The sequence below is a fragment of the Nipponia nippon genome, unplaced genomic scaffold, assembly GCF_047370975.1.
Source record: "Nipponia nippon isolate SJK-2023a ecotype South Korea unplaced genomic scaffold, ASM4737097v1 scaffold_2, whole genome shotgun sequence".
Lineage (NCBI taxonomy): Eukaryota > Metazoa > Chordata > Aves > Pelecaniformes > Threskiornithidae > Nipponia > Nipponia nippon.
This window is the reverse complement of record NW_028262336.1, coordinates 8,826,452-8,844,358: the sequence shown is the minus strand read 5'-3', so window position 1 is coordinate 8,844,358 and position 17,907 is coordinate 8,826,452. Positions and strand designations below refer to the sequence as shown.

Below are 17,907 nucleotides of genomic sequence, written 5' to 3'. Positions count from 1 at the left end.
TGACTGCGGTCCTCAAACTAGACCTGTATGTGGTGTGGGGGGTGCTGGCTGGCATGGGCCAAAACCATGCCAGGCAGTGTGCTAGCACCTGAGGGATTAGTCCTGAGGGATTAGTCCTGTTGTGTGGCCTCATTTCGTTTGCTAGCACAGCCGTAATCACCGGGCTCTGCAGCGCAGAGGCCAGGCAGGACCCAGGGAGGAGGCTGTGGAAGGGTGAGAAGAAGGTCTCTCCTCTGCAGCAATGCTCCCCTTGTGCTGAGAGGAGGTGGAAATGCTGACTGTATTAGGACTGGCCTAGACCAGGCACTTGGCACACGCTTTCAGGAGAGTAAATGGCATTTCCATACTACAGAATTTGGACAGGCAGTGCAGAGCCTTGTTGCATCCGCTCTGTGCACCTCCACCATTAAATATGGTCACTCAGCAGGCACTGGCATAACTGGGAATAAAATCTTTGTCTTCAAATTCTCAGGACATCTGATTCATCCGGAAAGGAGTGGGGAAGAAAAAGAAAATGGGTAAAAGGCACAAGTAACATGTGAAGCGGAAAGAAAAGTTACACCACCAGAACTGCCAAAATCAGTATCATCTTCTACATGCTAGTGTGTTTCCCACCAACAAATTAAAGCTAAGAGATGAATATCGCAGTCAAAGTAAAGAGGCAAATAGAGCTATTTAAAGAACTAATTGGAATAAACACTGTCTTTTTTATCATCAGTGATCAGTGGATGAATTCCCTGCGTGTGAGGAGGAACAGTCCCTTGCTTTTACATGGTGTTCTTCATTAGTGAGGAAAGGAGGTTTGTTTGACTTTTTTAATTACCGAAGCACTTCCATCTCAATTTAAAAACAGGGCTCAAAAAAATGATGTGATATGCCAAGGATGTACAGAAATCCAGTCAAAAAAAAGGGCTCAGGTCTTTTGGGATGTGGCCCAATGATCTAGCCACTAGATACTACTGATGCTGCTACTGCTACTGCTAGACACTACTGTTTCTTTAACACCTTACAGATTATTAAGATGTTTTTTCCTCTTATCAAGAAAAAAGATGAGTAAGATAAGGTATGCACTTAATCTCCTTTGTGGCAATCTGCAAAATATTCATAAAAATACTCATATTCCAAAAAATCAATACGGAAAATACCAAACATCTAATTTTTAGTGATCAAGACACTCTGTATTGAGGAAAGCACCTAAGGACATAGGAAAGACTGAGGAAATGGTGAAATAATTAAGATTACATTTACAAATGGGAGGTCCAAAATTGTTAATATGCTTCTTCAGACAGCCAAATGTCTTAACAATCTGCTCGCAGAGGTTTTAGTTAAAGACAGGCTGTGCCGCCACACCAGTGTCTGGTACTGGGACAAACCTCCAGGTGGGACAGGGCTGTTTGCTGTCCCTCTGGGTGCAGCTCTGTCTGGCTGGGGATCTGCCTGTCTGTCTGTGGTAGCTGTTGGGTTACGAGTGTGTCTCTTGTCCTAGATCTTTCCTCTCTCCGTGTTATTCTCATTAGCACGGAAAACAGAGAAGGGAAAAGATCCTCGGTGATGGGATCAGCACAGGGACACGAGGAGGGCGCAGGGGCTGTGGCACGCAGCCGATGGGTGGGCGGGAGTCCAAGGGTGGAAGAAAACAGCCGTTTCCCTGGCACAGAGAGGACATTTGAGCCTTTTAACTCAATAAAATGCCAAACTGCAAATCCCTCCCAAGGGGGTTGCACAGGCACTGGTAGGCTTTCTTCATCAGAGGGGCAGCAATAGGTCTCTGTGGGGCAGGGCAGCAGAGGTGCCCTCTTTGCCTGGCGAGAGCAGCCATGGGTGGAGGCTGGGTGGCACAGCTCCAGGGCTGGCCCCAGCGTGCATCCCCCTGCCCGGCCATGTCATGGGCTAGAAGGCATTTGCAGAGTCACCCAGGCAAGCCCTGGCAGCCTGACAGCTGCGTGGCCCAGCTATCTCACTGCTGTCGAACTGTGAACAACTGCAGTGCTCAGCTGGAGAGAAACATCTCCTCCTTGCCCTACTCACAAAGAATGCTTAGTACCTTTGCACGTATTAATTACTTTACAGCCTCTTGCCATAAGCAGTTAAATGTTTGCTTTTCTGAGGCTAGAAGGGCCAAGAGTTCAAAACTGTGTCTAAAAGACACAGGAAAGTGCCAGTCCCTGCACAGGAGCAAAGCAGCACCAAGCATGATTTGGCCAGACTGGAGCTTGCAGATGGGGAAGCTGAGTCACAGAATAGTTCAGCAACATTAAGTTAAGCTACATCCAATACAGCACCAAGCCTGAGGTTTGCAGTACATTAAAAGCATACCCAGCTTCTGAATCACAGGTCTGGGTCCTCTGCTAGTAGAAATGCTGCTAAATAATAGCAGGGATTTTGCATACTTGCAGAGATTTTTAAGTGACAAAGTAGGAAAGAAATAAGAATTAATTCTCGTGGTTACTGACATTGCCCTTTCTGTTCGATGGAAATAACATCCCTGCTTCATTCCTTTACATAGCTAACATGATCATGGATGTCTTTGAGCAGCGTGTTGTGTTTAGATATATAAAATACCATGAGTCCAAAACCTTGGGTTGCAAGCCCAGGTTTGCAAATGGAAGACAGTTTGTCAACTGGGAAGTGGAAGTAGGATTGTGAGCAAAAAAGGTTGGGAACTTATAACTTCACATGAATATTTTATATAAACCTAAAAGAAAAAAAATGGCATAAGGAACCAGATAGCAAAACCAAAACAAATCAATAAATACATCCTAAAGGATAGTACACTTTTATTTATGAAAATATTAAACCATGTTTATGTGATAGAATAATCAAACTGAAAGAAAACCTTATTACTTGCAAATTTGTATATGTGATGCAGCTGCGGGGAGACAAAACTGTTCTTGAGTGACTAGATATGTTTCTTCTGCTTTCCTCCATTTCTTTTAAGCCTTAATTAGAACCAGATGTTTCTTATTTCCTTTCTTTTTTGTTTTCAAGCCTGAACAAAGTGCGGTGCCAACAGTAAACACCATCTTTGACATTTTTTTATGTGTCAACTGCAACTGGCTGAGTTGGAGTCACAAACCAGTAAAATTCCAGCAAAGCAGTGCAAGCTTTCACTCCTGCTGTCATTCCCGTCGGGAGCGGGAAATAGGCATTACTGCTTCTGGGGCTGCCGCACAGGAGCCATAAAAATCCCGGAGTGTGTCTGAGAACCTTGTCCCTGGTAAATAACACTGGAGGCAGACTGGAATGCCGTATACTATGAACGCAGCTTCCCCTCCCATAGTTTTAGAGTGCTGGGAGTGATTTCTAGTTGCTTAATTGCTATTCAGTTGTATAGATCTGCAGTCTTCTTTTCCATTTCTTCTTCCTCCTCCTCAGGGAGGCAATGGCTGGTAACCACAGTATGTAGACGTAACCGTTTCTGCTCCCGTTTCATGCCCTTACTGTGACATTGACCTCTTAGGTACCATCCCCTGCAGAATATTTTGTCATTAGATGGCAGTGGTCTATATGTGAGAGCTTTCTTTCTGAATCAAATTGTGAAGTATACTGTAGTATTTATAATTATGTTTTTCAACTAGTTTTTAAACGTATTTTCATTCTAAGAAGTGTATCAAATCTAGAAATCTATGAACTGCAACAATTACATAGCAAGGTGTTAGAAATTACTGTTCTGAAAAAGTCATCTGAGGGCTAGTTATGCCTTATTTGATAAATATTAGGCTTTTTACCCCCACATATTTTGAACACGCACATATTTTACCTAGAATAGATTTTGAAGGCAAGTGCCCAGCAGTTTTCAGTTGTCTTTCTCCCTTTTAACAGATGCGCTGTTGTTGCTCAGTCCTTGGGAGTCAGGCTTGCTTCCATTACTGCACATGCTAAAGGGCTTTTTGGATAAAAAACTATTCTCTTTTCTTCCACCGATTTCTGTACCAGTAACTCCTACTCCAGCTGCTGTAGTTCAGAGGAACTGAACCATGTGGGAGGAGGGCATTAAGGTACCAGATAGACCAAAGTTTTCTAGTGCCTCAGTTTTAAGGATGAATAAACCTGTAGGACTGAAATTCCTTGCTGCCAAATTTACTCTTAGTTCAAGCCAAGTTTCGATACAAGGAAAAAAAAGTATTTATTTACAGAATATGGAACAAATATCACAGTCGCTAAGCTTTACAGAGATGCAGATAACATAAATGCGAGAAAGCCACATTTAACCCATTTATCCTCATGATAAAACTTTAATGGGTTCCTTCCCTCCTGTCAGACAAACTGCTCACCCTACCCATGTGTGTGCCTCTATCGGTGGTGCCAAAGGAGCAGACCTCTACAGCACAACCGTTCCACACCACAGGCATTTTGGGACTCTACTTTTGTCCCAGGGATGCAAATGCCCATTAGTGCTTAGAGCACACGAGGCGCAATGCTGGAGAGCACCATTGCACTTTGTTTCCCACGAAGGGACTCCAGCTCCCATGCTCTGACTCCTCTCCTTGGTGCAAACCTTAGCGCTGAAGTTAGGACGAGCAGGTGAAGTCCAAAGGGCTCTCTTGATCCAGACTAAAACGCTAGTGTAGGTTCACTCAGTAGTGTGGTCAGGGACCCAGGAACTGCAGGAGCAGCCTTGCCTTTAAGCTGCCAGCTCGGAGATGCTCTTTTTCCCCCAGGACATCTCGTTCCCTGGTTGTCCAGGGGGTGGTTTCAGCCTCCTTTCGTTTGGGCTACTGACTCCTTCGCAGCCTGCTGACAACATTGAGCAAGCTCTCTTGGGCTCAGGCAATGCTGTCCCAAGACCAGGCTCCCCATACCGTGCATGAGTGCCTCCCTCCATGCCTCACCCCAACACCAATGCAACTGTGAGGTCCTGAGTCATCCCCATGGGTGGAAACACCTTCCCATTGTAAACCAAGCTTCTGCCACACACTTGCACAGAGCCAATGCCAAAATACGCACTTTACATGATTGCCCAAACGGGATGGGACATGCAGCCTGTCACTGGCTTTTCCTTGAGAGTAACCAGTCACGCTGGTGATGTGGTTGGAGATAGCTGACCCCAGACCCAACCCCAGGGGGTACGGTGGCATTGGTACATCTTATTTTTTAATGTAAACTGGGTGATTCCCCAGTTGGTTTCTTTAAAGCTACTTCTAGATTTTTAAAGTTTCTGACTGGTAGTTTTCAGAAGTCTTATGCGACCCCTTCAGATTTGTGAGCAACCAGATGAAATGGGAAATTAGGAAGTGCTGACTTCTTCTCCCTTACCTGGTCCTGGAGAAATTTAGTTTTCTTATGTACAGGTAAGTGCATCCCACCCAAAGTTCTCCATAGCTGACAAAAAACTACTCCCTCTCAAATATGCAGCAAAGTGGTATCAAATCCATGGAACGATGAAAGCAAGCCATGGGACTGTAATCTTTAATGAATAATCAATTTATCCCCAAAATGAAGTCTGAGAGTGGCCAAAATTATTTGCTACTTTTTGTCAGGTATGGTCCCTAGTTTTAATTTTAGAAACTGGTGAAAAATATGAAGAGGACAAAATCTGTGATTGCCAGCATTTCTTCAAGTATCTCAGTTTTTTCTTTCAGAATGCATTTTCATCTTACAGCAGAAAAAGGTTTTTGTTTTTTTCTTTAATGGAAAAAGGGAGAAAAGTCAAATAAAATCCTAAATATTTTTATTATTAAGCTTGCCAAAACAGAAAGATCCTGTTCATGCAGTTCTGTTTACTTGGCTTGCTGGCTGCTCCATCATGTATGACACAGGAGACCAGATCCAAATCTGGGACCTCCTTTTTCCATAGCATTTGACTTTTGTGGATCTGTGAAGCTCTGCTGCCCAGACCTCAAAAAGAGTTGTTTTCACCTGTGTTGTAAATGACAATTAAATAGTAGAATCAAGGGAATTTGACAAGGCAGCACTGGCCTTTGCTGAGTTTGAGTGCAACTTTTTCAAATGTCTGGGTGAGCTGTGAGAGTAACATGTCTATCCCACCCTATCCTGCCCCACAAATGGTTATATTTTTTCCCCTGAAAACATGACAGACATCTTATATGAATAAATCAATTTTATTTAAATAAAATTACAGGCATATCTTGTCTATTATAAACTACCCTGTATTTTTTCAAAGGCACTGATATTTAACAATAATTTAAATTTTCTTGAGAGCAGCTACCTTTTTCTGAGTGGCGTTTGTAAACTTGTCAGACTTCCCTCCACTCATTCAACTCAAGTAAAATCTGTTGCTAGTGAAATGCCGAAGGTTGTACCTTTTTCGTCGTAATAGGTACCTTAGTGTTCCTGGGCATCTCTTTCGAACAGTGCTTGAGAAGAACGGGTCAGGTGTTCTGCGTAGCAAAAACCCACCCTGAAAGGGGTTTTTTCGTTCCTTTGTGGCACCAAAAATACATCAGGCACAAAACCCCACTATGACACACACTCTGCGTGTACTGTAAGTATTAAAAATTAAATCCAAGAGACTACTGTTTCTTTGAGGCTTCAGGATCCATTTTTCCTTGCATTTCTTCAAGCTTAATAATGCAATGCCACGTTCTCTGACACAAAGAGAGAGTTTTTGTAAGAAGCCTGCCCTGCAGTTCTGTGTCACAGACTGCATTAGCCTCCAGGCTGGGCTTCTTGAAAGGCATCTTTGCTAAGCATGGTTGCACCAAAACCAGCAGATGTGTCTGATGGGCTTGTTCGTCCAGTTCTCTGATCAGGTATGGGAGATTCACGGCAGGGAGACAGAGGGAGATACAGCTGATACCTCTCAGCAGGCTGAGTCCTGCTCAGGTTTTCTCCCAAGAAAACGCTAATGCCTGGGTGCAAGCAAGGGCAGAGCCACAGCCACCAGGCTGAGGCAGTCACAGGAGGAACCATGGCAGGCAGCCACTCTTCTAGCCATCGTGTTTGAGTAATGGCACTTTCTGTTTCTGAAAAAGCAGTTTTTTTCAAAAGGAGAGCTTGCTAAGCACCCTCCACATTCACAGCTCGCTCACGTTACTGAGTCCCATGAGGCTCACTTCATCAACTGATTTTGGCTTATCACAACAGACTTTCCTAATAATCCCCAACTTCTCTTTGATACATAATCATCACCTTCACTGCCCAGCACTGCAGAAGCTTTATATCCCAACCATGCTAACAGGAAAAAAATTCTGCCCTTTAAAAAAATCCCAGCAATTTAGAGACGAGTGATGTGGCGCAATGAAGATCAGATTACAGCTGGGCCTAATGACGCGCTGCATTTGGTCAATGTATCCCTGCTGCAATTAACAGGCTAGCTCCCCAGCAAAGCCATGGATCTTCCTACTGGCTTATGCCAACAGAGAATCTGATTTTAATGGAACCACAGTAGTGAAACTCAAGTCTTAGGTTCACAGAGCAGAGTAAATATCAATTAATTCAGAGTTTACAGTGAGAACACTGCAAAGCTGAGACACGGAGCTACAAAAATGCCATACCGATGCCTAGCTTACAAGAACATCCTGAGGCAGGCTTCATTAAAGTTTGCCAAAATCTCCAAGGCCCTTCAGAGAAAGGCATTGAAGAAGGGCAAACAATTATTAAGAAAAGTGGTAATCTTTGGCTATGCATCTGCAGTTTGCCATTTTACATTTCTAAACATAGAAACATCTGTGAGCCAACTATTCTTGCTTTCCAAAGTAGATTCATCTGGATAATCTGACACCTGGCTACAAGTGTCACTTCATGATACTTGGCAAAAATCTAAAATAATTTTTAAAAAATGACCAACTGAAGTCTTCTAAGAAGACATAACAAAGCTCAGCCAGTTTATCATGCTTTTCTTCCTGCTTAGGTTATCCTTTTAGTTTAGAGACATAGCACCTTAATATTTGTATAGTATTAAATATAATTTACCAAGAAAAGTAGTCAAGAGACTTGCATTGTTCCTGCCTATGAGAAGCAAAATACTTTCTGAAGATCTCCTTCAGAATAAATGACCTCACTGATTTTGGAAAGGCATTGATAAGCCTGGCAGTCTAAAATTCAGCATTAACAGCATATGCAGCTAAGGAAGGTGCTCCTTGAAAAAGAGGAGGTAAAAAGAGGATCCTAAAAATGAAGTGAATGTGTATGTTGCATTGAAGGTGAAATAGCTTTAGAAAAAGCTTTTAAATTTTTTTCTGAGTCCTGGGATCCCTTTCAGCTATGAACTGTTTTATTGCCTATCTTTCTAAGCAATCAGCTTACTGCAATTAATAATTTTATGCTACTCATTTTTCTGGCTCACACTGAAAAAAATACAGGGGAGACTCAAAAGTAGAGGGACGAGATCCTACAGCTCTCATTCATCTACCAGAGTCCAGCTCTGCATTCCCTTAGGAGCATCTGAAAATATTCAAATAACAGAAGGAACACACTTCTGCAGCACCAAACCCAATGCACTGGTACTATCTGAACAGAATCTGTTGTCCTGCACTAGCTTGTTTCCAAAAATAAATAGAAAATAATATTTTTAGAAGGTGTTCTAAAGGGAAGGGCTGTTTTCCATAATGCTCACCTTACCACCGACAGATACGTAAAACGGCCCATGGCCACCAGCATGCATCCCGTGCTCAGTCCTCTGGAAAGCAGAGCACACATGCAGTGGGTCAGCAAGTGCTCCCTCCTGCCTAGCTGCCCGTGCAAGGCTCTCAAAAGATGTATTAAAGCCAGAGTGATGCTTCAAAAGTCCTCCCCGTAGAGGCCGTGTGTTTATATACAACATCATTTTCTGATGTCTTCTGACACGTATCAGTTATTTCCCTTTTGTTGAGGTTGGAGCGCATCCCAAGTAACACTGAGCACTGGGGAGGACACTTTGTTTTTCACTGGATCAAGACTTTAGTTTTAGCGGAGAAAATAAATACAATTAAAAAAAATTTTTTAAGTCATTCACTGCTGTGGGTAGCTGGGAATGAAGCTACTATGAAGGCAACATCTGCCCTCCCACAGCTCATCATGCAGCACTGTGCAGGCTGCCCGGCACTTGTGGGGGTGACACAGGGGAAGGGATGCAAATGCATCGTATCCTGCCCACAGATCAGCATCACTGGCTCCTGACCCAGGTGCTGGGTCCAGTTGTGTGTCTGCCATGAACCCTGCTGAAATTCCACCAAATCCCACCAAAGGAAAGGAAATAACTTTGGGAAAGAAGCTGGCTTTGCATCCGGGCACTGTCCCACTGGACACCCCTCGGCCTTTCTGGAAAAGAAGTTGCTCCAGACGCTGAGGGAAAGCAGAGTCACTTCACTCCCTTTCAAAGTCAAATGATAGCAAAGAGGCGGGACTATCTAGGCACAAGAATGAATAACTGCAGTGGCTTTTGATCATCATACACCTCTTTGGTCCTCCTGCCAAGCTTGGTAGTGTCTCTGCGGGAGTGAACACACTACACACTCTTCAAGGAAATGCTGAATGGGTCTGCAGTGAGCAGGCCTTTCCATTTAACATAAAGCCACAAGCAGAGACACGAAGGTGCTATGCAAGACAACTGCAAGACTTTTTATCTTGTTCTACTGTTTTCCAGGTCTGCACAGTTATTTATGCGGTTACTTGCGGGGCAACAAACACACTTATTTGGGCATCCTAATTATGGAAACTTAGCAGTCCATTCAGCAGCAGCTGGAAAACATTTTGCTTAGCTTTTAATGAGGCAAACACATGGACTTCATCATGCCACCTCATCCAGTCCAAGTCTGTCTAATATTAGTCTGGTTTTCTTTGAAATATGTGATAAGCAAGGTACTAGTGCAACCACCACAAATCGATACCAAGCTTACCCTCCACAAATAAAGATGTAACTGTGTAGATGTAGACAGTACTCAGGGGATGATATTTGCATAGCAAGTTGTAGTAAAGAATGAATAAGACGGCAAACGAATCTAGAAATGAGGTATCAATTAGCCTAATGTTAGAGCGGGTAAACTACTCAAGCCATATTCACACTAAATTTCGTCTTCTGACTCCTGATCTCGTTCAGGTGTTTTCAGTAATCCCATTTCCATGGACTGGGACTGTTTAACCTTTGAACGAACTGCCCTGGAAACAACAACAAAAAAAAGAGTTGTCAATAGTAACTCAAAGGCTCATCTGACCATTTTTACATGGTAAAAAACTGTTTAACTAACTCGTGCATCTCATTGGGAAATTAGGATGATTCATTTATGGAGACTTGAAGCAGGCCACTGTGGAAGACATTGTAAAGGGGAGACAGTGATTTCAAGCAGAATCTGGGCAGAATTTAACCCCAGGCCTTAATTGTAGGTACCTGTATTTTAGCATGAGTGACCGCTACACAATGTGAGTATGCACCGTGATATTAGTATGTGCTGCCTTTACCAATACCACCTGTATGTACTGCTTGTAAGAGCTTGTTCCTATGGGCACATCTAAGTGCATACACCTTAAGCAAACCTCAGTGTAACATCTAGAAAGTTCAATGTTGTGCAGGTGCAAGACCGATAGCTGTGTTCACTTGGAAGAGCACTATAAAGCTGTGAAGAAGAGTGAGTGCAGGGAGCTCTGTGCAGCGTGCCATCATCGGCCAGGGGGGCTTGTCTGATGCTGCAGCAGCTGCTGTTCCCAGCGTCAGAAGGGATGTAGGATTGCTCTCACCTTCTCTATAGTTGCCATCCTTTACACAACAAACCAGTTACCCAGCCTTGAGTGTCGGTGCCTTTTGGACTGAGATCCAAAAGGACATGGCACCTCCTTGGAGCAAAGCAAGACTGCAAGAACTACATATGGCCAAAGCATGATTAAATAGGGCTTTTAGGATGGTAGGGGTAAAGCGAGGGGTGAGAAGCATGCTTAGGACAGTGCAGGCAAAGCCTTGGTAAGGACCTGTGGGCAGAAGGTGATCACACGTGGCAGAATCAGGCTCATTTTTACAACAAAGTTAACTCTGCAGTTGGAATTTTGTCAGAATTAGCACTGGGCAGCGAGGAAAAGGGCTAACTTTAGAATTAGGGGGTGAAACTGGCTAGTGAAAAAGAAATCAGGTCTAATCACGAGAAATTGCTAGCAGTGAAACCTGTCCAATAATCTTCAAAGTTAAGTGATGAAGCCTGCTGACTAAGCCACTTGGCATTAGGAGAGATGAGTACTGGGAGAGAAAATGTTGTAGGAAAAAAAGTCTCTCCTCCTTGTAACTTTTTATGCACTTACAAATGTGGAAGACTGTCAAAAAAAGCTCATTTTATGTGAGAAGCATTATGCTGTCAGAGCTGTACTTCATGAATGTTTTTCCCCTTTCTGCTGAAGCAATGAGTCATGTTGTCTTCATTGATTAGCAATATCTATTTGTATTTTACCTTGCAAGACAATTAATTACTTTGTGGAAACCTTTTGATTTGTCAGTGAAACTTTTCTAAAATAAAGCTCCTGCTAGACTAAATAGACAGGTCTCCAAAGTTTTAGTGTTTCAAGTAACTTACCAGCTGACTATTGTGTAATTCACTGCAAGTATAAGAAAAGCAAAGGCATAATGCCAGCAATAGCACATGGTCAGGAACATCATATTAGTATGATCCGTCTGATTCCACTCTGGGCTCCCATTTGGAGGATAAAGCACAAATCCGATCTGTAATAAAATAAAAGATATTTAGCAAACATCATTTGATGTATAACCTATGCCTTATCATGTATTATGCTACCCATCACGAGGCAGCTATTTCATTTTCTTATAGTGCTGATTATTTCTGTGATTATTATTGAAAACAATTTTGCAGTCACACTCAGATGCAATGGATCATTTTACACAGTTTTGTGCAGAAATGCTTTTGAAGATGCAGAGCCAGTCCCAGAGACCCCCTGCCCTGGCCCAGTGAATTAAGGAGCCAGCCCAACAAGTCCTGCAGCGATCCCAATTAAGTACTGTAAGGAAAGGGGCTGGTGCTCGGCCGTGTATGGTCTGATCTGCAAGCACATCACCAACCAGCAAACCCGCCCAGCCATTTGCACTGACTCACTTCTTCCCAACAGGGTCTGGGAATGTGCTACGTGGTTCAGAAGACAAATAAGAAATTAATAAATAAAGGCGAGCCCTAAGTCTGTTTCTTCTGGGTCAACCATGGAAAAGGTCAGGTTTTGAAATTACATAAAAATGGAGCTTTCTCACCCAAGGCTATAAGTTTGTGTGGAATACATAGCTGATTTGTTTATTCAGAGCTGGGAAGGATCAAATTCAGATTAATGCATAAGCTGGGAAACTAGTAATCCCATGGCTACACAGGGGTCTGCCTTGACAAGCACCAGTCCTCTGTACTGCCTAACACTCTTCAAAGTCACCGCTCAGTAGTTTAGCTGAGAATTTAGGAGCTGGGAAGAGGAGGAGAGGAAGGAGAAGGAGAGGAGTGCATTTTGCATTTCCATGCAGAGAATTCAATGAATGAGGGTGTTGATGATGCAGAAAGAAAATCTCTTTACCTTTTACAAATTTGTCATGCTGCAGCCAGTATGTGGTTTTCAGTCACACATACGGTTGAAGTCTGATGTGGGTGTGAAAAAAGCCACACTTAAATCCCTTGTATTTTTAGTTCTTCAGTTTTTTACTTTGAAACAAAACCCACATTGTCTCCAGAGCTAAAGAAAGAACTTGTTCTAAAATTAGACTAGGCAGACAACAAAGAATAAATGGTTGCATCTAATTCCTCTTACGGAAAGCTTCTTAAATCACCAAAGAAAAGTTTGCAAACAAGAAAATAAAGCACCAAGTGCTGCAGCACCAGGTCCTTGAGTTCACTTATAGAAAAATACTGCCATTTTGGAGGTCTGTCTTCTTGCCAGAGCAAGTATTTAAATATTTGATTTGGTGTTGAGTGTCCAGTTCTCCTAAGGAACAGCAAACATTTTTATTAATCGTGTCTGGCCAGCATATAAAAAAGGGAAGCCAGTCTAGACATGCTGGAAAGAAAAATCACTGCAGTGACCTCAGTTCTCCGCTATAAGATGAAACACACATCAGCACTAGCACTCCTATTTCTTTGTTACAAGATCACAGCAATTCATTAAATTCTCTTTCTTGTTTGACAGCAGAGAAATGGTCGCTTTCAAATATCTATTAATTGGATAGAATCACAGGTGAAGGCATGGCAGCTACATTTTGAAGAGTCCTTTTGGGAGCCACATCCCTGAAATATAAAAGTTTGGGCTGTTACTTCTTCTGCTCAATTTCCTGAACACTGGAAAAGCAGGCGGCTTTACATCACTCAATCTCTTTATGTGAATCGGGAGCTCAAACACCTTTTAAACCTAGGTTGCTACTGTTGAAATGCTTTTTAGGAAGTAGAAAGAGGCAGCCAACATAAAAGATAATTTGCACCTTCATTCCTCTTCACGCAATGTCAGTGGGTGCTTTGCCTCACCTGCCCAGTACTCCGCTGGGCACCCACTGCTCCGGCAGCGGGCAGCGGGGACTGTCTTTGCGAAGACCAGCATATATTGCTGGGCTGTAAAATCCCTGCCATTGGGCTGGCGAGTTTTGAACAGGATGTTACAGAGATCAGAGGGGATGTTCAATCGCAAGGGAAAGCTCAACAAAACCACCTTGGCTTTTTTATTGATTCAAATGAAAGACACTAGAAGTAAAATGGCTTCTTTGTCTGTAAAACGGATACAATAAATACTTTTGTCTCTTTTAAGGGACATTAAGAGTGCATTGTTTTCCGGGAGTCCTTTGAGGCCTGTGTTTAAAAGGCATATTATATCACCTGTGAAACATCTGCAAAGGGGTAAATGACTAATTTTGGTGAAGGAAGAAATTCCTGAGGCAGAGAAGTGACCTACCTGCCAGAACCAGCTGCCTTGTAATATGCAGAGGCTTGTACGGAGCATCTCTAGCACAATACTGCCACGGAAGAAAACTTCCAGAAATATGCAAACAGCAGCTCCAAAGATAGCAAATAGCAATAACTGATGAACATGAACATCCAGCATGGCTCTCCCATGGAGATGGTAGCAAAAGAGAAAACCTGGAATAAATTAAGTGAGCAGTTTAAGATATTTTCTTCCCTCGTAATGTCCCTGGATCTGCTTTTAGAAAACAGTGAACCTTTATCATTTCTCTTTATGCCACTATCACCTTCTCAGTTAAACTGAGAGTAATTTTTTAAGACTGATGCCTACGTACTGTATACTCCCACTCTTGAGCTCAGACCAGGAAATTGCATGGGAAACTGCAGCTCTGTCACCTTTCCTTTAAAACACATTAACAAAAAGTCTCATTCATCCATCTCCGCAGTGTGACAAGAGGGATGCTATGAGATACACCGTGCATACAGAAAACATAAATTGAGTGTGTCTCCAGCGCAGTTCCAACATGCAATGGCTGTGCAGCTAAATGCACACACACTGGCTTTAGCCAACAAGTTGCGTACCATGTCAGTGCATACGTTGAAGCACATACGTTGAAGCACATACCTGAGCTACTGAGCACTTACCCAAAACAGGCTTGTGCTGCTATTTTCATAACATTTCTGTTGCTGTCTGAGCCAGTTAGGAAAGCATAGATACACCTCTACGATGTGTGATCATGCTCTGGGCTGCAGTGCAGACAAACCCTCAGCAGTTTAAAGAGGGCCAAGACTGATCTTTTTTAAGTGTTTCACGGAGTTAAACATCCAGATCCCGCAGGCTTATTCTCTATGGCTGATTTGAGGTTCCCAGACCAAAGACTGATACCCCTCTGCAAGTTTCACACGCATCTCTGCAGGGAGAGGTAAACTGACCTTCAATAAACACTGCTAAGGAAAGCATCATCCTGTCCATGGCCACTGGCAATGCATTGGTCCCGTGAGCCACAATGTCAACCAACCCCGAAATGCCATAGAAGAGGTACATGGTGGCATGTTGCCAGTTCATCAAGTGATCCCAGTGCTTTTCCTCATAATTGTACAGCTTCAGATGAGGTCCATCGGGAACAAACTGCTCGGCCACCATTCCTGCGCATGAAATGAGAAGTATAACGATTTGTCTTGGTGCTTAAGGTATAGACTGATGATAAGTCTTTATACAAACAATAGAGGCAACAGTATATCCCCATGCAGCATAACACCAGTCAGTTTGGGATTTAGTCTGCCTGCCTGAGGATTGCTCTGGGTGATTGCTATGTTTTGCTCCCTTCTGCTCAGTTCAGCCATTCCCCATAAAGGTTTTAACATGTTGTCCAAATTCAAGTGCAAATGCACAGAGGCCTCAAAGATATTCATTTCATATAAATTTTCAAGAAAATAAGCAGTGGGTGGAGGAGAGATGAAATAAATTGCTTTGCTGAGGGAAAGACCATAAAGTGAGCTCAAGCATATATTAGGCATCACATAATCCGGAGAGGAGAAAGCCAGAGCAAACCAGGCTTCAGCTCCACTTCTGGTGGGACTATTTGCATCTTGCAGTTTCCAGCAGTGAAAATGGAGACAGCTATTCTCTGCTGCTTTTTTTTTTTTTAAACAATTGCTATTGTAGTAGTCCTCTGACTGAATTTTTCAGCTGCCTTTCCCAGTGGTTCAAACATGAGTATAACACATACTAAAGTCCCCAAAAGAAAGATTTACCATTTCAGTCCCCTGCAGTATGCAGGATGGCAGAGTTCAGACTCTTAATTCAAAGGAGATTTTTCCTATAAAGCCATAAAAGGAAATCCCTCCACCGTGCAGAGTTATTAAAGGTCCCATGAGAATGTATACTGAGTTCGTATTTGAATTGCTGCTCCACCGCCTCCCTTACCTTGGCCCCTCGGTGTCTTGCTAACTAGCTGCAGCACTCCAGCAAGGGCAAAGCTGCTTTTAGATACTTTATATTATCAGTGAAGTCTGGGAAGGGTTTAAAATACGTTACCCTTTTAAAACATGAAAGTTAATTATATTGTTTACAAAGCGTAGGCCAGCATCCTGCTGTGTACGTAGGTACGCTGCAGAGCAAATGCAGTGTTTTTCCACCTTTGTTTCAAGTTTTCCTAACACAGAAACAGCAGGTTTTACTCCTTCTGCTGCTTTTACTGTTTGTCCTTGCCAGGCTTTCTCGTCCACCTTTTCGACTGGAATTGAAATTACCATATGTTAAAATAAGAGCTTTTTGTTTCAGGGTGAAAATAAAACCACTAGACGACTGTTTTAGCTGCCGTCTACCTCTAGACACTGACTGGGAGATTTGTAGGAAAGATGTCCCCACTCACACCTCAAAATGAATGCAAAAAATTTAGGGTTTAATAATTTTTTAAGGCATACCAAAGTGTATACTGTACACATAACATCACTTCAGTGCTGATGTATCTTAACTAATACAACTCCCAGGGAGGAAGGAAAAGCAAGAACCAAGATTTTGGCACAGCCTGCACCTTAGTTAGAAACCAGGCAACTCTGAGCATCTGAAGAAGAGTAAATAGATAGAATCTAAAAATCTAAAAATACTAAAAATTAAGATCCTTTTTAACTTGAGAGCCACATGTGCTGAGCTCCCCAGGTCCTCTGTTATTTAGCTTACTTGGTCTATAAAGGTAAATTGCTAACATGCAGCCTGTGGAATGTAAACAAGAAGGAGGCACTTCCAGTCGTCTGCACAGCTCACTAAACCATCCCCTGGGTTTGCACCCAGGCCAGTCCACAACAGAAGGAGAAGCAGCCCCCCACCCTCACCCCGTTGCAATAGTTCTGCAGCAATAAGATCTGGAGTTCAGTCTTTCTTTGTGAATATTTTCACTTTTGAATGACATTCATGAAGAAACATCTGCATTTGCATATTTTATCAATAACTCAGCAGAGACTACCAACATCTGAGATGGCTGGATTCAAAATAGAAAAGCAATGCCCCCACAGTCTGGTGCTCCCGGTCTGCATGAGAGAGCCCCTTGCCTAAACATCTCCCTCCCTGAACCAGTGAACAGCACATGAACATTCAGATGGACCAGCTGTGAAGCAGTCAGGAGACCTTAAAGAAGCTCCAGAAGAGCACTATGGATGGAAACCATGTTACAGTCGGAACTATGTAATTAATAGCAGTAGCCCCACTAGTTCTTAGATTCACGGTGTTTAAAGGACAAAATACCAAAACACAATGAGGTATGCTTTATCAGAGAACAAAATTTAAAAAAAAAAAAGTGTTAAAAGGCACAGCCCTTTTGCCGTCTGCCCCAAGTCCACCTTACTTACCAATCAGGGCAAAGACAGCTTTGATGATCCCCTCAACAAACTCCAGGCGCTGAAATCCTGCCCTGGAACCAAGGTAGCAAGCGTTCTTGTTTTTTCGACAGGCATACTTCAGTGGATACTTCACTGACCACCACAAGCCAAAAAGAAGGAAAAAGCTTCCAGGGAGAGCATGCCCTTTGAAATTGCCCATGGTTTTCTGCTAGGCAATACCTGAAAGTGAAACAAATGCAGATCAATTATGGGAATAGTAGGAGAAGTCTGTGGGTTATAATTTCAAAGTATCTCCTTGCATAGATCAAAAGGATGTCACTGAATTAAGTACTCACACTTTATTTAAAAATAAATTTAAGTACTTATCTTCCCTGGCTGTTCAAAACACCTAGCCCGTCTCCCCAGTTTCACAGCTTTGCAGAACAGGAGTAAGAGACCCAACTGCAAAGCAGCTGACCTGAAAGGCAGAGCTGGCAGTTGGCAAGTTAAGAGAAAAGAAGTCCTAGTACACTATGTCATGCTGTTGAAGTTGTACTAGCAAAAGAGAGACCATGAATATTCACAATTTGGTTCTTTCACCTTTAGAGAGGGGTTTATGTTTCTTTACTCCAAATCCAGAAATCAAGACAATACCTGACTGAAGGAAAAATGAATTGTTTACAGATCCAATGGGTAACTATGCACTATTAAGTTGTATTTTGTATTTCAATCCGGATGTCTCATTATGATTTACAAACACCAAGTCATTCTCAGTATTAGATAGGTGCATTATGCA

At 42.7% G+C, this 17,907-nt stretch overlaps 1 protein-coding gene across 1 annotated transcript; it reads right to left on the bottom strand.

Moving 5' to 3' along the window:
- Positions 1-6,119: 6,119 nt before the first annotated feature.
- TMEM45A (transmembrane protein 45A) lies at positions 6,120-17,331 on the bottom strand. Its single transcript, XM_009466704.2, has 5 exons — positions 17,142-17,331; positions 14,727-14,939; positions 13,786-13,970; positions 11,436-11,581; positions 6,120-10,038 (listed from the first exon to the last, which is right to left on the bottom strand). The coding sequence occupies exons 1-5, from the start codon at positions 17,329-17,331 to the stop codon at positions 9,945-9,947; spliced, it is 828 nt and encodes a 275-aa protein (XP_009464979.1). The 3' UTR covers positions 6,120-9,944.
- Between the last annotated feature and the right edge of the window lie 576 nt (positions 17,332-17,907).